This window comes from Xylocopa sonorina, chromosome 10 (genome assembly GCF_050948175.1).
Source record: "Xylocopa sonorina isolate GNS202 chromosome 10, iyXylSono1_principal, whole genome shotgun sequence".
Classification (NCBI taxonomy): Eukaryota; Metazoa; Arthropoda; class Insecta; order Hymenoptera; family Apidae; genus Xylocopa; species Xylocopa sonorina.
In genome coordinates this window covers 2,259,325-2,278,807 of record NC_135202.1, presented here as the reverse complement: position 1 = coordinate 2,278,807, position 19,483 = coordinate 2,259,325, and the positions used below count along the sequence as shown (strand labels likewise).

At 35.0% G+C, this 19,483-nt stretch overlaps 3 protein-coding genes across 3 annotated transcripts; 1 reads left to right on the top strand and 2 right to left on the bottom strand.

Annotated features, from left to right (window-relative positions):
* Positions 1–1,640: 1,640 nt before the first annotated feature.
* Positions 1,641–3,943, top strand: LOC143428131 (ATP-binding cassette sub-family G member 4). Its single transcript, XM_076902843.1, has 9 exons — positions 1,641–1,774; positions 1,875–2,085; positions 2,255–2,362; positions 2,468–2,589; positions 2,672–2,840; positions 2,936–3,036; positions 3,132–3,287; positions 3,494–3,612; positions 3,688–3,943. The coding sequence occupies exons 2-9, from the start codon at positions 1,950–1,952 to the stop codon at positions 3,914–3,916; spliced, it is 1,140 nt and encodes a 379-aa protein (XP_076758958.1). The 5' UTR covers positions 1,641–1,774; positions 1,875–1,949; the 3' UTR covers positions 3,917–3,943.
* A 1,201-nt stretch (positions 3,944–5,144) lies between these two features.
* Positions 5,145–14,791, bottom strand: LOC143428033 (ATP-binding cassette sub-family G member 4). The gene is made up of 13 exons (XM_076902609.1): positions 14,540–14,791; positions 9,966–10,243; positions 9,098–9,281; positions 8,773–8,896; positions 8,078–8,223; positions 7,478–7,601; positions 7,210–7,324; positions 7,003–7,131; positions 6,802–6,920; positions 6,491–6,659; positions 6,138–6,394; positions 5,484–5,617; positions 5,145–5,364 (listed from the first exon to the last, which is right to left on the bottom strand). Exons 2-13 carry the CDS (start codon positions 10,177–10,179, stop codon positions 5,145–5,147), a joined length of 1,935 nt encoding a protein of 644 aa, XP_076758724.1. The 5' UTR covers positions 10,180–10,243; positions 14,540–14,791.
* A 1,900-nt stretch (positions 14,792–16,691) lies between these two features.
* On the bottom strand, positions 16,692–18,217 carry Rpl9 (ribosomal protein L9). Its single transcript, XM_076902859.1, has 4 exons — positions 18,166–18,217; positions 17,432–17,570; positions 16,905–17,232; positions 16,692–16,816 (listed from the first exon to the last, which is right to left on the bottom strand). Exons 2-4 carry the CDS (start codon positions 17,567–17,569, stop codon positions 16,710–16,712), a joined length of 573 nt encoding a protein of 190 aa, XP_076758974.1. The 5' UTR covers position 17,570; positions 18,166–18,217; the 3' UTR covers positions 16,692–16,709.
* Positions 18,218–19,483: the final 1,266 nt, after the last annotated feature.

Here is a 19,483-nt window from a genome sequence, read left to right as displayed (position 1 = left end):
ATGTTTTACTACGATGATTCAAGTAAGTAATTAAGAGTTGACAAACGTTGAAATTCGATATGGAGGCGTATCGCAACAACACGGCTGCCTATCCTACGGGAGAATTGGACAACGAAGGATGCACAATTCCACTAACGGATCAGAATCCTTTGAATCCAAATTCCTCAAAGATGCTCATTGAATTTAACAGTCTCTCGTATACCGCCAACTCTAGAAAAGGCAAGTATACCTGCATACGCCGCAGCATCTATACATTCACTCGTACGTTGTCGCGTGCACAAAGAAAGTCGAGCAATTTTATTACACAAGACGCGATTAGATAATGGAAAGGGATGAAGGCAACGTTTTCAAATTTTCATTGTATTGTCTTTTTGGGATTACGCCCAATGGGAGTAAACATACTATAATGCGTAGGGTGTATCTTTCAATTGACTCTATTAAAAAATTGATCCTTTTCAATGTTGATGTTGATTGAGGATAGCGATGTGTTCGAACTGTGCTCGAACTTCGAACAATTTAAGATACAAAAATTCAAATTAAGCATTCATAAACTTTTTCTATTTATATTTAATATTTTATTTTCAATATGATCACACGTACACCGTATGTGGTGATATACATCCACGTATAATACTTTAATCGTATTCATTCAATTCCATTAGAATTGGAAATAATGTTATTTCCTGTTGAGATCAAACTCGATGATGATGTAGCATGATGTTAAAAGTATAAAATATTGAATATGTAAATATCTAGTGTATAATAGAGATGCAATTTTTTGAATACTACAGAAAATAATGAAAACAAAAAACAAGTAAACAACTCTTTATCTTATGCAGAATTCTATATATTTCTCTACATCAATCGATCTTGTTTTTCTTAAACAAGTTACACGTTATTAGTATAGGAATAAATACGTTCATTTATGATCTCGTCAGTTGCAAGTAGCGGCACAATATAATATGTAACAGTACGAAATAGAATCACTCATTAAAAGCGACAAATTAAAAATTTTGTTTATACATCCAGAGGCATAAAAGACAATGAGGAGAAATGCATTATACATGCAACTATACATACGAATATGTATGCATTACAGACATTTTGAAATTATATCCCAATAAGTACACATCATCCATTCACATGCGAGATTTTTTCAATTTTTTTACAGAACAATCGAAAAGAATATTAGAGGATGTCTCAGGATGTTTTCGTCCTGAAAGATTAACAACAATCATCGGTCCATCCGGTGCTGGGAAGACTACGCTGCTCCGAATCATATCTACCCTAAAAACAACCAACGTCAGGGGCTCGATCACCGTTAATGGAAAGGAATGCGACAGCGACGTCTTTCGGAAACAAACTTGCTTCCTGCCGCAACAGTTTGCTTTGTCTCCCTTACTCACTGTTCGAGAAACGTTATATATCGCAGCGCGTTTAAAAGTTCAAGGAATTCAAGATTCGTCTACCTTCTATCTGATCGTACGTTCAACATCTAAGTTTACTAAATTAACTTGGTAGGAGGAAATGATGCGAAACAGTTGTTCGGTCCGGCGAACAGAGTTAAGTGGGACGCTTGTTTACACTTGTAAATTGTCAGGTGGCAGAAATAGCAGAAAATTTGAATTTGACGAACTGTTTGGGCACACTAGTGGAAAATTTAAGCGGCGGAGAGCAAAAAAGGTTGTCGATTGGTGTGGAAATAGTCACAAAACCGTCTGTTTTGTTGCTCGACGAACCCACTACAGGACTCGATAGCGCATCTTCGAATCAGGTCTATTATACTAATCAATGAAATTCATTTATCGGTTATTTCATGACGTGAATTCTAAAAGAAAAAATAAATCTATTAAACGATGGCCTGACTCGAATAGGTAATCGGACTGTTACATAAAATAGCAAGAGGAGGTTGTACAGTTGCCTGTGTAATTCATCAGCCTAGCAGTCGCATGATATCACAATTTGACGATTTGTTAATTATACACAATGGGAAATCGTTTTACTACGGAGCCTGGGACGATGTTTTCTGCACATTTCACGACACAGGCTACACATGCCCGCAATTTTATAATATATCCGAGTTTGGTAAGTTAATGACATCAACATGGGTTTGTATATTCTTTGCGCGGCTTCTAATTCAATTGCGTTGACATTTTTACGATCTGACAGTACATTTTGAGATTATAGGGAAATGTGTATACACATTTGACGATAGTTCGATCAATCGTTTAAAGATATCCTTTAAAAATTTCAGTTTTAGAGGTAGTGTCAGGAGAACGAGGTGGAGACTTGAACAAGTTATACAAAATTTGTAACGTTAAACGTGCAAACTGGAAGGCGAACATCCGGAATTCTATCATAGGTGATCCAACGTTAATTTAAAATAATACTTACGTTGATTAACACGAATCAGGAGAACGTATTTTGCTTGAAAATGTGCGGAATACTTGCACTAGTTTTGTTTCAGAAACAGATGTACGAATTGTTTCGAATTCTCGACAAATTGCCAGCAAGCCAAAGCAGCTGTCTACGTTGCAACAACAAAAAACTTTATTATTAAAAGCAATGATTTGCATTAAACGGGACAATGTTAGTAGTTGTATTGGTTCTATTTAGTTTGTTCGCATGTGATATTTTATTTTTCTACGAATTATTTGTCACTTCATTATAGACCCTAACAAAATTGAGATTCGCCGCCCATGTGGTAGTAGCTTTTCTATTAGGTATAGTGTTCTATGATTCGGGGAATAATGCTAGTAGGATTCAGAGCAATATCGCTTGTGTATTTTTCGTTTTGTTGTTTTTATATTTTGCGAACTCCATGCCAGCTGTGCAAATGTGTAAGTACTTGCGATGGATTACGATGTAGATGATCGTAAAAAAGAATCTATTTTCTTCTTTTCATTTTCATAAATCTTCGTTTATTCGCTTTCAGTTCCCATAGAAGCTGCCGTTTTCCTACGAGAATACTTAAATAATTGGTATAATTTGAGGTCATATTTCTCTGTAAAAATAATATCGGATTTACCGCTACAAGTAATAGGAAAAGAAATAATAATAAAATTAATATTAACATTCTCAGTTAAATGTAAGTTAAAGATATTGTCTCTAATATAATGAACTTTCCATAGATCCTTGCGCCTTCGGTGTTTATTACGATCACGTACTACATAACTGGCCAGCCAATGGAGTACGATAGGTTTTTGCGTACTTGGTTGATTTGCATTTTGACAACGATCCTTGGGCAATCGTCGGGAATGCTTGTTGGTGCTGCATTCGACACGCAAGTAATGATTTATTCAAATCACATTTAAGTCTAATCGAAAGATTGTCATCAGATCGTACGTGTCTTCAATTGCAATCCACAATGAATTGGCTCCACATCGCAGTATATAAATATGCTGCGTTGTGATTTAACAACAATTCAAAAGCAAAGTTCAATATGATTTGCGAAAAAATTGAGGTACTAACAAAAGTTGTTTATTACTTTCAGATAGGAGTTTTCTTAATCCCTGCTATTAATATGCCAATAATATTGTTTGCTGGATTTTTTATAAAATTTAGTGAAGTGACGCCATACCTTCAACCGCTTTGCTTCATCAGCTTTTTCCGGTATAAATTATTTTAGTTTGTATTATTCAATTTCTAGACAGAACTAAGGAAACAATAAATTTACAATTGTTATAGATACGCGTTCGAGGGTATTCTGCAGGCGCTCTACGACGAAGATAGAGAAACATTACCATGTTACGAAATCTATTGTCACTTAAAGTCTCCTAAACGTATTTTGGACACAATGGATATGCCTACAATCTTCTATCGCACTACCGTGTTCGGTTTATGCATTTGGATAATATGTTTACAGATCTCCACGTATTTGGTCCTACAGTGGAAAGCGCGTGTAGCCAAAAGGTGATGCACGTACCATACTGGAAATACATTTCTATACGTTTTTAATGATACGGTTGAATTAATTAATTTTTTACAACTATGCGAAATATAAAAAGTAAACTTTATTTTTATGCTTAATTAAATATATTTACAACCATTTCATTATACACATACACACGCACACGTACATGCATACATACACGCACGCACACATGGTGCATTCGTTTTTTTATAATATATATTATAGCCCATATAAATTCCGAAGTTTTATCATAATTTCGATAATTATCATTTGTCAGGGATAACGCGTACTCGACCAACCTACTTTCATGATACATACACGTGTATGCGATAACATTAATCCGATCTTATATAAATAGATAAAATCGAACGTTTTATCTCTTGTTATGCTACATATGTACCAATGTTTCAAAATATTTAACACGTGCTTTTACATTAAAAAAACTTCACGTCTGACACGTAGGTACAGTTAAATCTCATTTAAATCGGTTAAGTTACTTGAAATCACGTCATTCGAATTAATTACTTTATTCAAACTGATGATCATACGCTACTTGGTGCTAAAAAAAAAAAAATAAGGAATTTTGGAATGTAATATCGAGATTTCGCACAACCTTAATTAACAAGCAGCATTCATTTATGGTCCCACTAGTAATATACAGTATCAGTAAAATAATTTTATATAAATATCTTATACGTATGATTGATTATCACAAACAAGAAAAGTGTAAGCAATTGGTCACATCATAAGTTAGAAAAAATGCAGTTATACAATACTTATATGCAAAAAAGCATACGCATTATGCAATTAGGAACGGTAATTATTCCCCTTCACTTTGTAGATGTTCAATATATACAGCACCGATAGGTTGTATTGATAATCGACATCCGTTGAGCAATTCTCAAATATCACGTTCAATCTCCGAAAATATCATTTCGGAAATGTTCATCTTAGATAACATATTATAATTTATAACGTATGCTTTTAAACAATTGAATGATTGATGCTTAAAAGCCTGCACCTTAATTCTCTGCTTGTTTCACTGCAAAGCAATAATCTGCAATGAACGTATTACATACATACTAAAGAGATGAATCTTGGAATAAAGAGATAATCCTCGCGTCCTTTTCATGGAACGTTTCAAAATTAGTCGTATAACCGCTGCAGTCGTTTATTGGCCACGATAGAAAGCTGCGATAAAATTCTATTCTATTCGTCGAAAATTCGTAATTTATCGTACAGATAAAATCTTCCATTTAAGAAGAAAATAAGCAGTGCTTCGAGTTACGACAACTATTACGATGAGCGCTGCGATATCATTCCAATACTGATCAGCATCTATAGCGATATCCGAGAGGAATTTTGATGGATACTTATAGTGACAATAGAAGATATCCTTGTCCTTACACGGTAACATTGATCGATTGAATCCATATAGAGCGCCTATAACTCTGTAAATGTAAAATAACGAGTAAAACTTTGATATCTCTAATGATTCGGTATCGAATAGTCGGTAATGTCGTTTTTGCAGTCTTAGGGTTTAGACTATAGGACAAAAAGAATATTTTACCCTTCTAAAGCGTATCGTAGAAAACTGATGTGTGTACCCCATTCCAGATAAATTGGTATGTCACGTAACGATACGCCAAAACCGGAGAACATCATCATTGGTACAGCGCACACTGGTCCAATAAATGTTCCATTCTAAAATTTATAAAACGTTTGCTATTTTTAGTCTTTCTTATACATAGCACTAGAAAGACATGTTAAGTATCTTCTAAACTCATGGGGTATTCTAAACATTAGTGTTTCGAAAGAGAAAAAAACAAAAAGTGACGAGAAAGAGAATTGAAGTGACATCTCATTTAGAATCTGCTAGTGGATTCGATAGTAAGAATATTTACACTTCGATCGATACGAATTGGTACATGAACTTACTCTTTTTTAAATTAGAGTTCGTACGAACTTTTTTACACATAAGACGAATTATTCGTAATTATTCATAATTCGTCTGCTCCGACAATCCATGCACCAATTATTACCGACCACAGTCAAACAGTATCGTGCCTTATTAGATGTGGGTACAGCAGAGGCCAATAACCTTTATAAACACACCGACTACATACTACATAGAATACTCTACCTAAGAGTAGTCCGGTAATGTCATTTAACAAAAAAAAAAAAATCTGGTCAAATAATTGTAAGACGACAAAAATATACTCACCACTACGTTGAACACTGCACCAATCATAAGACCTATCCCTTGCCCTATGAAAACCACTAATAAGCAAATCGAGAAGAACATAAGAAATCGTGTTATTTCTAACGGCTGTGACGTGATGAAATATACTATCACAGAAAATATCAGACAGCAAAATATTGAAATCGGCAAGTCGGTCAGGGTTGTAGCCGTGTAAAACGCTTTTAAGCTGTACCATCTGTTAAAGTGCTCCTTCAACAAGATGTTCATTTGCATCGGAACTGAAAATGATGTTTCAGCATTGTTATAAAATAATGACTGAACGTTAGAAAACTATCTTTGTGAAAGTAAGTCTGACTATATAAAGTTTTAATTACAAGTAACTACAGTAAGCATCATCGTGGTCATCATGTGATGTATGAGAATGAAGAACAGAAGATTATAATTATTTAAAACCCTGGATCCGTCCGTACCGCTGCCAAGGAAAACCGAACCGAGCATCAAACCGACGAATATATTGACCACGATCCGTAAATGTGTCAATGTCTGTAACAAAAACAGAAATTAATGGTAAACCTTTAAATGGCAAAGGCAATATGAACGCGAAATGGGAAATTAGTACATACTATTGTATGCAAATTATGTATATAATACAGAGAGTGATATAAAGTGATGATAAAATTCTTACACTATCTCTCGCGCACATCAAGAAACCTCTCCTCATCAAAACTTTAATCTGATGGATCAAGGAAGTCGCTTGTAGGCTACTCGTGTTACCTGAATCCAAACTATTAAACGACTGCGACCCTGCAAAAGAAAAAAAACAGAAAAGATAAATAAATGATACATTATTTAAGAAGACATCCCAATTCATGTATAGCGGATATACCTCTCAAGCCTTTTCCACTTTTCTCAGCATCAAGATTTTCGAACCATTGCAAAGTCTTGCCATTTTCGGAGCCCGACTTTAATAACGGTATTTTGTCTTCTCCATATTCGCCACAAGACAACTCGATTACTGCAAGGAGAAAAATAAATAAATCGTGAAACGTTTAGAGAAATTTCGGTTAACTAAATTTCGAAAACATATTTGTACCGTAATCTGCTGGATTATGATATATAGGACACGGCATCTTGACGTTCTCCAAATATGGAATTAGCCGATTGGTTGCACCGTGGTACAGACATTCGCCATTCGCCAGTACATAAATCTAGAATTATAATTATCATCGGTCAGGTAAATTGGTTAGATTTTTCATCAGCGAATAGACATACGAGAAACAATTATGATATAATCTGCGCGAACAAAGAAATAATTATGCGAATAGCAGGATGATGTTTATGTTATAGAGGGAATCCAGTACCACATCAAAAAGCTGAAAGAGCGATGCACTAGGCTGATGTATCGTGCAGACAATCGTCCTTCCTTGTCGCGCGAGCACATTCAGCAATTTCACCACTTGCATGCACGATGAACTGTCCAGTCCCCTGAAAGGACCACCATTCATTGCTACGATAATATCATGCAATCGTGTGAGTGAATTACTATCGTACAATAATAATTTATAGTGTACACATATTCGTCAAAAAGTCGACGCGTATCATCGTTTGGTCTAACAATAAAGGAAGGTATGGTCGTCCTGCGGTCCGTCGGTAATTTTTTTGTAGACCGCAGTCCGAAGTTCCCGCTCTATAATCTGCACGAGCCGTAATAAAACAAGAGAAAAAAAAGAGAAGAAAAAGGTGCAAAACATCGAAGTGGCATTGAAACAGGTTTCGTGTTTTCTACAGAGATACGTGATTTAGCATGTAGGTACTTTTCTTCTTTCAACCATTCGCTTTTGTTTCTTTTCTTTAAGTTACGATTATATTGTTCTTCAATAATAACAAAAGAACGATCACTCATTCCTCCAATTCCTCCATTCCAGTCAAGGATTTCTTGCTTTCGACAGAACTCTACTTACGTCGTCGGTTCGTCGAGAAACATAACTATCGGATTGTTAACCAACTCCAAAGCAATGGACAGTCTCTTTCTTTGGCCTCCACTCAATCTTTCCGTTCGTGTATCACTGTGCTCGAACAGGCCCAAGGTAGTGAGGACCTTCTCAATCTGAAATGTGGAATATTTGCATATTTTTTGAACGTGCATTCGCGTGTATCCAAGTCTATGTGGTAGGTAATATGATTACGAGGATAATGCAAATGCAATAGTTCTTCGACCCACAGATGCTTTAGGGACCTCGCGCTTGAGCTACATTTATTCCCCCTACTTTCTTTATATCGTTGTACGTATAACAGAATTTGAATTAATTAATTAACCTACTAAAAATTAAATTCAACAAACTGACTATTGCCAGCGAAAAAATCTTGAATTTAACATTCTGCAATACTTTGTTTAGATTTCTTTTGCAATAGCACATTATCGTATACACTTCTTGTTCGTACAGCTATCGTGTAACAAACGTTTGACCGTCCTCGTGGCAAACCTAAGGCAGGTTATCTTATCGTTCCCGCCCTCTCTGTCTCTCTCTCTCTCTCTCTCTCTCTCTCTCTCTCTCTCTCTCTCTCTCGCGCGCGCGCGCGCGTTTCATTTAGCCAACGATGCAATTCAAAACATTTAGATCTTCGCAATCGACCCCTGAGATGTATCATAACTTACTATCGCTTCCTTCTCATATCTAGGCGTAGTCGTGGGGAGCTTGAGGTCAGCGGCGATTCTCATGTTCTCCATAACTGTCAACAGAGGCTCCAAACGATCGTCTTGGGTGATGTACGCGCTACATCTGCGATAATCATACGGGACATATGGAAATGATAGTCAGAGGTAGAAACGTCATCCATTCGGTGATAACATTAAAAACTATTATGTATAAAAACTACTATCGCGTGAATTCTCCCGCGTACTTGATGGTCAGCCGTGCAGAGTGCCGAAGTGCGGAGTTTCTCGAAATTATAGAAACAATTTTGTACGAAACGATGCTCACTTTCGAAAAGAGTTTATCCGTCGAATATGTCCATTGATGTAGATATTGCCGTTAACACCGGTAGTCCTGTATCCCGACAAGACATCCAGTAAGGTCGACTTTCCTGCCCCGGATGGGCCCATTAAAGCGATTAACCGTCTAGCTGGAAGTCTTCCATTGATTCCATGCAATATCTTCTTTTCACCTGTAACACAAACATCCACTCTAGCTTATAGAACGCATTAGTGGCCTGCAAATTATAATAAAGTGTGGAATTATGTCGTGACTGTAAAGAACATGACATCTCATTAACATCAAACAGGCTAAAAAAAAAAAAGTGAGCTAACTAAGTTTGTACCGATTGGTAAAGAGTTCCTTTAAATGGCGTAATGTCCAGGCTATTAACCTATTATGCAATGGCAAGGAGAGCGTGAAAGATTGTCAACCTCGTTACGTTTATCTTGAAGCCAATAAAGTTTACCGTAGAAATGGCAAACTAAATCAACCAGTTTTTACGTAAAAGTAATTGTTGGAATTATGGACCGCGCGATAGCCGTTTTTCTCCACTAGTATTTCAAAGCCAACGTGCATTCAATTCGTTTTTAGCTAATACTTTATATACATTTCAGTCGACACGTAGTTAACAATAGTAATTGCTATAGCTATAGCTAACGCAAACAGCATAAGAAGGAAATTGTCCAAACGCGACTCGTGGTAAGAGGCCACTGGTAAGAGGCAGCTCGAGCATAGGCACTGCAGAATACCTCCACCTGATATTATCCCAAATATTTAATAGAAGAAGAGAATAAGAAACCAGAAAGAAAAGGTCGTTCGATTTTTTGGGTAACACTTCTACTCATTTTACTCACGAGCCGCCACTGAAACTGACCTTTTTTGCAACCAAGCGATACCGTGTACGTGATGTTCTCGAAAACAATCTCAATGTCGTCTGATGTATCTTTTTCCATAAATTGCCCATCGACACCATTCATTGTTACGCTCTCGGCCTTCCTTATCGGTTGTTGTTTCGATGCGGTATAAATCTGTGAATCGACTGTGTTTGTCTCTTGGCCAGTGACCGCTTCGTGCATCAATACCTCCATCGTACAATACTGAAATGCTCGGTCCAATTGGTCGGGTATAGGCAAGCGAGCAAACCCCACAAGACTGCAACCGAAGTGAACATGGGTCACTGTTAAAAGGAAGGGAGGAAATGTTTACAGATAGCATTAAAAGTAGCAGCGCGCGTTGAATCAATTGTATGCAAAATTGTATAACGCGTTAACATTGCATAACAAGTTTTCGTCAACTGGTTGCTCGTCAACCAGCTGCTTTTCGTCAACTTGGCTATTGTCTATTTGAAGTTAATGGATCCCTCGAAGAGGGATCGTACATTGAATTGTCTCTGCTGTCTGCTCGTTACCTCGCAAACCTTGTTTGATATCCATGTCTGCTTCAGTTTTTTTCTTTTTTTTTTCTTCGTTAAAATGATGTTGCCACGCGTGACTTTCCTTAACGTGTCATTGGAAAAAGTAATTACAATTAATGGAAAAATATCGAATGCCGCGCGTAAAAACTACCAAGTCACCATCAAGCAATTAACTAATTAAGTTCACGATAGAAATATTATATATGGTAATTTTTATGTTTTTTACATAAGTATACAGGGTATTAATAGAGATGCAACGATAGGAGGAATTTACATAGCAAGAATGGTTTTCATAGGATTTAAATAATTATATCAGTCTAGCGTGCACTATCCCAATATGAACAAACATTACGAAAATATCACGTTATATAGACGAAAATAAATCTCTCAATGAATTGAAATAAAAAAAACCGTTTCTAAACAGAGTGTGTATGGTATGTAAATCTAAACGCAAGTTAAGCTCGTCGTAGAGTAAATCCCGATTGGAAGATTTTTTGCAAGATTCGTAACTCGAAATATTTAACGATTCACGTATTGCCACTAATTAGTAGTCTAGCACGCGACTTTATTTAAATATCAACGAGGCGGCAAAGAGAAACAGTAATTATCAACGTTTGTCAGCGTTACAACTGAAAATCGAGTCAAGTCAGTTCACCTACGACATTGGCATCCCCGACAGTGGCCATCACATAATCAACGACTTATTCGAGATCCGAGAGCTTTGCCCTCTTATCTCGGCCGACAACAATGTTATTAACAAATATCAGTCAATTTCACAGTCGCTCGAAATACCCACGTGTTCGACGAACGTTCGACCATTCGATCGATCCTTGATTAACACGTTCACGCCGGGGCGAAAATCTACGTTTCTCCGCGTGAGGCGGGACTGTCTTATCGCGTTAAGCTTCGTGGGGCGGGGCAATATCGTTGCGAATTTGAACTCGCTTATTGCGAAGCTAAAATTATCTTTTCTTCTACAGAGGCGGTTAGAATATATTAGAATTTTTGCCCTTATAAATAATAGATAAAATGGATCTGGAAGAAAGTGGTTCGTCTGAAGATACGATTAATTTTCTGAAAACGCGTGACCCACCGGTGGGTCACGCCGCCCCACGGAGCAGTCAAGTGTGACCCACCGGTGGGTCACGCCGCCCCACGGAACAGTCAAGTGTGACCCACCGGTGGGTCACGCCGGCGTGAACGTGTTAAATTAGTAAAATAACGCTTTTCGTTGAGATTCGATAACGAATAAATAAACGAACATAAACAGAAAATAACTGTAACAAACTGCGCGCTATCGGATTAATCATAAACGGTTAAATGGAAAACGATCCATGTGTGAACGGCACTGTTAAACGAAGCATCAACGACATTGAAACGGTTGATCGTTGAGCAAACTTCCTCAAAGAGAACAAAGTGGCCTATCTTCGCAGCGATAACCGTAATCTTGTTTATGGAATTAAACGACGATCATTGTTTCAGAAAGTTCAACTGAACTTTAACAATGTCCACCTCCTCCTTTTGACATTCGAGTCGAGCTTGTATACCAAATTGAACAAATTTGTACAGCTGCGTAAAATAAATTTGTTTAAAAAAATGTCCAGAGGATCGTATAATTGTTCTAATGTCATCTAATTATTAATACGCTATGAAATTCTATTGTATACATAATTATAGCATACACAGGTATAATTATTATAGGTTGTAAAGTTGAAACGTGTAAATAGAAAAACAAGTATAGATAAAAGCCACAGGCTCCTCTTCTCTCCCGTCCCATCCCATCCTGTCACATAGGAAGCAGCTTACTCATTTCCAACTGGTCCGTATGTAAAACAATAGCAATTATTTATCATGGTTGGTCGAAGTACATCGCAAATCTAATCGCAAATAATGAATCATTTAATGAAAGTCCAACGGAGATCATTAGAGATCGAAGCTCACAGGTTGTTTACGTGGACCGATATAATTCGAGATAACTATACTAACAATTTTTATTGCATTATTTGACCGCGCATCCACGCACGCACGTACGCACGCACGCACACACATGTATACGCGAGTTTATAGTTACAAATCGTGTAACCGATTACACGTTTACATTTGAGATTTTATTGCATTCCGTACAAAAGAGTCTATCCAAAACATAAAACACTAGCTCCTTGTCATTCATATGAATTTATGCGAATCCTTGGTATCGGCATTCTAGATGAAAAAAACATTAATATGTGCTCCGTCGAGCGTTCTGAAATGCTCACACTTTTAAATTACGTCAATTGGCTATGTTTTTTAATTATGCGAGAATTAAAAATTCCCGAGAAGTAATCGATGAATATTCCTGCCGTTCCATCGAGTATACTAAACATAATTCATTCAATTACATTCGGTTATTCGTTGCGCGTTCTTTTATACAAATTCCGTGTTTTCAATTGATCATGTAAAGCAAATTTACTATAAAAGACGTTTTAAACAAGGCTAAGATGTTTTGAACCGGAATATGTCAATAGTTTATTGTTTAATTCCGATTTATAATTAATACTATTCTGCAATCCATTCCGTTCTATACCACGCTATCGTTTCGTAAAAATTGACACGACATTCTTATCGATATCTATTGCACTTGAATTTATCTCAACCTAAAACGACTGACGTATCGAAACATTGCTGACAGTTAATCTCGAAAATAATTTTACTCGTTCTTAACGATCGGTCTACGTCTACGCGTATATTTCCTTCCATTTCCAAACGAATAAATTCCAATTAATTTTTTTCCGTCGAACATATGTACATCGATACGACGTTGATTCATAGGCATAGCTTCGTAGGATATAAATCAAGGAATTTTCAGATTTTACGTTACGCGTCACTTACACACGCGGGACGCGAGCACGTTTCGCTCGAAGTCCGGAATGATTGTGTGCGATCATCGTCAGCTTACTCGAAAGGTGTTAAGAAGTAGGACAAAGTGGCCAGTTGAAGAACGAATTTGATAGTGAGTCGCTTTGCGTTTTTACAACCATGTAACGAATGGTAACCTTAACTACGTTAAGATAATTTCAAATGCGTTTATACACCCATTTATCTTGTTCAAACATTGCAATTTTAATCGAAATCCTTCTAAACAGTTTTTAATCCCTGTGTGATCAAACAATTTACAGGTTTGCTCCTGCAAACAGAACAGAATATGAAATACAATATTGAATACCGATTGCTTCGTACCGCATACCGTTTGATAGTGGTTATCAATCGTCTCTCATTTTTATATATTTAAACACCTGCGAAATTCACCTGGATTCGTTTGATTTAATGAAACATCATTGCAAATATTATTGCACCGTTTCGTCGTTAGCGTAATAAATATATAAATAATTTCTGAATAGATATTTTTAGTACCATGAAATAATTAGTATGGTAAAATAAATTGTAAGCTTTAAAGTTTACGGATATTGATGTCGCGAGTAGTAAAAATATTCCGTTATATTATATTATATATATTTGTCATTCATAATGACCTTATTCACGTTTACGACAGAATCAAATGATGGTGCCATTGGTGCTTACACGATATGGTAAATGACGAAATCGTTTATATAAAGTTTATGTTAAACTTTTAAATGATTTTGCACTCGTCAACTGGTTTCGATCGAGCGACGAGCGTACGTTGCACATGAATTCTCGCGATAAAATTTCTTTACAAACAATATCTCTCTCTCTCTCTCTCTCTCTCTCTCTCTCTCTCTCTCTCTCTCTCTCTCTCTCTCTCTCTCTCTCTCTCTCTCTCTCTCTCTCTCTCTCTCTCTCTCTCTCTCTCTCTGGGCAAACTTATTAGGGAAAATCCTGCTCTAATAAATATACCTACAGGTCTATATCGTATCGCTAATTGTTCACAATTGTTTCGGTCTTCGACGACTGTTATCGGGCTAAAGTGTTTCACGATATTTTACGAACTTGTTATCGCACGTATAGATGAACCGTTTTATGCATCAACTCCCCGATACGCTGTCAACGCGAGAAGAAAATCGAAAGTACGCACTTACCAAGACGAAGATACGAAAAAGACTGCTACTTTCTTGTCCTACAGTCCTCCTCGGCTTTCACCGGGTAATTTTAGTTGCACCGAGATCTTTTACAGTAAATTCGATGAGTGCAGTGAGACACGCGTGCATTCAAAGAGCCGGCGTCAATTCGAACGCTAGTTACAGCTAGGAAAGCACGGGCGAACGTGTCGTGGGCATGATCGTTCACATGAGTTTACTATAACGCCATGGACCGTGTGATACGTCCGGGGGAATCAGATCGCTCACTAAAGCCAATTCTGAATACTGCACCGGCCACGCATGTTCTTCTCCCTTTACCGTCTCCCTCTATCGTGTCCTTATTCCCCTCACTACTGGCCCGTCGATCAAGAACATGTCGCCTTCTCTTCTTCTATTTCACAAGATGCTCTCTTCATCCGATACCTCTTCTACACGTTTATCCATCGCACCTCGCTTTGTTTCGGATTACGTTTCGTAGAAAACATCATCGAACCTTTGTCCTTTCCGCTTCGATCGATGATACGCCAGATCGAGAATAGTAAATATAGTAGGAAATACGCGATCATCGTTGCAACAGTCGGTGGATAATTTATTATTCATTTGTAGACACGAATATTGATAAAATGTATAATACATTTTTATAATTTTATCGCGATTGTACGATACCTTTCTGTAGATTAAGGAGAAGAAGCACTCGTAATTTCTTTAATGAAAGTTTCAATGGAAATTTTCATTTGAATAGCTGTTTTCAAACTTTTTTTAAATTTACTCCAAATTTAATTTAATTCAAGGTACATACTTCTTACATCATAGATATATTTCAGTTGTATTTTGTAATCAAATAATGTGCGCTACTATAATGTATATACGCAATAATTATCCTAATTGTTTTGTTGTTTAGATAATCTCCCAGTTACTCACGCGTTATTCGTTTATATAATCGGCAATTATTGCTTTTTTCTTATTCTTTTTTTCTCAGTCTTTTATATATCGCAAGTAATTGATACACACGTACACACATTGTTCTTTATATAGCTCTTATCACTTTTTTTTCCTATTAAAATGTTTCGCATTTTAAATAACCAATTGACTTTTCTGCTTTTCAATGGAAATAAAAATTGGAATTAACTCGAATCGATTATATATCGAATAAAAATGTTACCACCGTTCAAATTCGATCGCACAGTAAGCTTATCATCGGTTTCAATGAACTTGGATGCTTATGTAAGAATGTAGTACGTGCAAGGAAAGTATTTTAAGTTTACATTGATAAATAATTTATTATACAATATTATGAAAAGTTAATTGCCACCCAAATGATAATTAAAGATATCGGTTTTGATAATAAAAATAAGAATCAATTACACGTAATATCTTACAATTTCTTATTTCGTAATTATTGCATATTTTATAATAATAATTAGTACACTAAAATGTTGATTTTTTTTTATATTTCATTTACGAGAACTGTTTACGGATATTTAATCATTTTATATACCATCTGTATATACAATTTGCTCATCGCCTAATGGAAGTAGGTTTTAAATAATCTTATCAGCGAGAGGTACAAAGGTACCTTTTCGATCGATAAGTATCATCGAAATATTATTTTTCACTTTTGAGTAACATCGAAGGATCAAACGATAAGTAAAAGATTTAAATTCCATTTAGATGTATTAAATTGCAACAGGGATGACACGATAAATATCTATCAAAGCAATAATATAAATTAGTGTATGTGCGCTAATGTATAAACATTATTTATTTTCTCTAGTTAAGACAACAGAAATAATATAAAAAGAATTTAATTTAAAACTCGCGTACAAAAGATCAGATGAGGATTGTAACAGTGTTATTTCATTAGCTTTGTAAGAAAGATTACAATGAAAGCGTGACGTGAACGATTGATAATCGTAAAAATAATTTTTTCATTACAGCTTTATATCGATGAGATCTGTATATTACTACGTGTCCGTTGTAAAATACACGTTCAATAAAAGTGCTTTAAAATTCGACCTATTTAAAAATATATGTACACATTTATTTTGTGTCACATAAATATCTAAACGAAATTCTTATGTTTGATCAAATATATTATGTCTATTTGCAATAAAAGGTCATTAACAAAATTTACAGTTAATCAAAGCCGCAGTCACATTGTAAATAACATTTATTCATCGTCTTGTACAACTGTTGTCTTTTCAGACACGTAGAGACCATCCAAGAACTTTCTAATATCCTTGTTTTTTACAGTTGTCGATTGCTGTATAAGGGCAGCTGAAATAAAAATGATCATTGATTACAAGCATTATTCATTTAAACTAGGATTTCTTTCATAAATGCATGTATCTAAATAATTATGTACCGGATCGAGAGACATCTTCCAACGAATTCCCTTCGATTATCAGTTCGTCCTTTTGTTTAGCCGAATTTGCAACTGTCACCCCAGGTGCCATCTTTACACGGCGAATGTACTTCTCACCCAAAAAGTTACGAATTTCAATGACTGTATTATTCTCGGTTATAACACAGTTAATGGGGAAATGAGCATACACGGCTCTCATTTTGTACTGATATCCTTTAGTCACTCCTTTCAGCATATTTTCGATATGAGAACAGACTGTTCGAACAGCAGCCAATTCTTTTTTGGTTCCAAACCATTTCTCCACTTTCAATAACCTTGGACTTACCATCTGTAAAAAAAGAACAGAACAGAAACATGTTTTGAATACATTCAAACTACAGAACGATTTCTTTTAAACGTTATATTATATTAATCAGAAATGGATTTGTCATTTATTTAGAAAATGAAGGGGAATCCAAGTATCATCAAACAATGCACAAATATATTGATGTTTTAAACGTCAAGAAATATTTAATCTATTTACTTACACGAATATCAAGTGCAAGGTGTTTGAAAGAGCGTTTAAGAACACCTCTGGGTCCTTTAACGGTAACCAAACGGGATTTGACTGTAACAGTCAACCCCTCAGGTATTTTCACAGTCTGATTGGTTACAATTTGCTTCATCCTGTGACAAATAAATTAAATCTTAATAAGTAAGGCCATTATTAATCAAACGTCAATATTTAATCTTTAAAGGTGTACATTGTTTACATCAACAGATTTTGTTTAATATTTTATTTCACAAAGCAAACACGTAATAACACAATAAATTAGCACCAATAAATAATATATTTTACTGTTAAATTCCGTATTTCATAATAATTATATCTTTTATTACGTAAAAAGTTTATAAGTTTTAGATACATCTCTCCTACAATGTAATGTCAAATTGTCAAGTAATTGGTCTTTAAGTAAAGAGAGAATGAATTTGTCTTCTTATACTTTTTAAGTAAAAGTGGAGCAATTAATTTAAGTGTACAAATAAATCAAACTAATTACGGTAGAATATTTTTTATAAAGCTGAATGTTTATAAAAATTTCAAAGCAAGGTTATATTTAGGTTATTATCAAGATTGTCACTTTTCTCGAAAATAATATCTAGCCTGGAATGAACATAGTAGTCAATACTGATTAACGCAAACAACATATCGCAATATTTATTGCACTACTAGATTACTTTGGATTTCACAAAATATTCCGTCTATTCAAGATTCCATTACCTCGCGCACGCTATGGGATAACCGGAAAAGACCGAGACGCGAAGAAAGCATGCTGTTATCTTCTTGAACAAGCAAAAGTATAGATGTTCGATTCTAACGGATATAATTATTCGAACATTAACTCACTTCATAGATGTCGCGTTTTAAGATTTTTTGATGTATATAAAACAATAATCCCACTTAACAAAATATTGACCAATATAAAATATCCTACAGGAAAAATTACGATTTGTAATAAAAATAATCAAGCAGCAGCGAAAAAACAGTCAAATGATACATCTATATTTTAATTGTATCATTTTATATATTCCATATAACAAATTCTGTCGTAACATTTATAGTAAAGCAATTTATAATCTACTTTTTTTAAAATAAAAATATAAAACAAATTTTTAAAAGTTTTTGCAAACCAATACAGTTTATAATGTTACTCATATGCATATCATAACTAACATGTCCATCTATGGTTCAAAATTCTATGCCGTAGATGACGACATGCGCATACGTAGTCGTTTCCGCAATTTGTTTCAATTTCTAATTTACAATGCGATCTGATAAAGTCTCGACACGTCAACATTAATAATAACGCCAATACAACCTATTAATGCGTGTAAGAGACTTGCAGAATTAAAATGTAAATATGTGTATATATTACATTCATATGAAATCATATATTTACTTGAATTATTTTTCTGATGTCCCTTAATAGAAACAATTTTAGATATTTCTTAAAAGTGAAATTGGATACAAATGCTGTGTCAGAATTGTCGCTTACCAAGCTCAAACATTTTATTATTGTAAATATCATTAAATGTATTATTATAAGAGTCGAAATCTTGGTGTTCATTTGAATGTACTTATGAATTAATAAAAAATTTTATATACTAGTAGAACTGTAGGCGAGTTATCGGAGATACCACTTATATATGCATATTATATTATTTGGTTGTTCAACGAATCTAATTTATTAAAATTACAAAATTGTACATATACTTTATAGTTTATTGTTACCGCGATTTATGTATACGCAATATATATGGTTCTTTGTACATAGCATATGATTTTGTAATCATTGTTAAATTGAACATGTTGAAATATGATAAGTATACAATTTGAAAGAATGATGAAATATTTCCACTAGAAATATTAACCTTTATTGATCTTAATTTGTACTGAATCTATATATTATTATTAGATCTTATTTTATGTAAAAAGCAATTGAAGTCATACTTATTTTTTACGCTACTTTGTTCTAAAAAATATAGTAGTAAGAGTAAATAGTTTAAGGAAAGTTAAAATATATACATTTTAGTCAAAA

Excerpts from the sequence above, each read along its gene's own strand:
- LOC143428131 (XM_076902843.1), top strand. The coding sequence starts at position 1,950 with ATGATATCACAATTTGACGATTTGTTAATTATACACAATGGGAAATCG. Across the intron at positions 3,288-3,493 it reads GTGCTGCATTCGACACGCAA|ATAGGAGTTTTCTTAATCCC; the intron begins GTAATGATTTAT and ends TATTACTTTCAG. Across the intron at positions 3,613-3,687 it reads TGCTTCATCAGCTTTTTCCG|ATACGCGTTCGAGGGTATTC; the intron begins GTATAAATTATT and ends CAATTGTTATAG.
- LOC143428033 (XM_076902609.1), bottom strand. The coding sequence starts at position 10,179 with ATGGAGGTATTGATGCACGAAGCGGTCACTGGCCAAGAGACAAACACA. Across the intron at positions 7,132-7,209 it reads TCATAATCCAGCAGATTACG|TAATCGAGTTGTCTTGTGGC; the intron begins GTACAAATATGT and ends TTCTCCTTGCAG. Across the intron at positions 6,921-7,002 it reads AAGTGGAAAAGGCTTGAGAG|GGTCGCAGTCGTTTAATAGT; the intron begins GTATATCCGCTA and ends TTTCTTTTGCAG.
- Rpl9 (XM_076902859.1), bottom strand. The coding sequence starts at position 17,569 with ATGAAGCAAATTGTAACCAATCAGACTGTGAAAATACCTGAGGGGTTG. Across the intron at positions 17,233-17,431 it reads ACCTTGCACTTGATATTCGT|ATGGTAAGTCCAAGGTTATT; the intron begins GTAAGTAAATAG and ends CTTTTTTTACAG. Across the intron at positions 16,817-16,904 it reads GGAAGATGTCTCTCGATCCG|CTGCCCTTATACAGCAATCG; the intron begins GTACATAATTAT and ends TTTTTATTTCAG.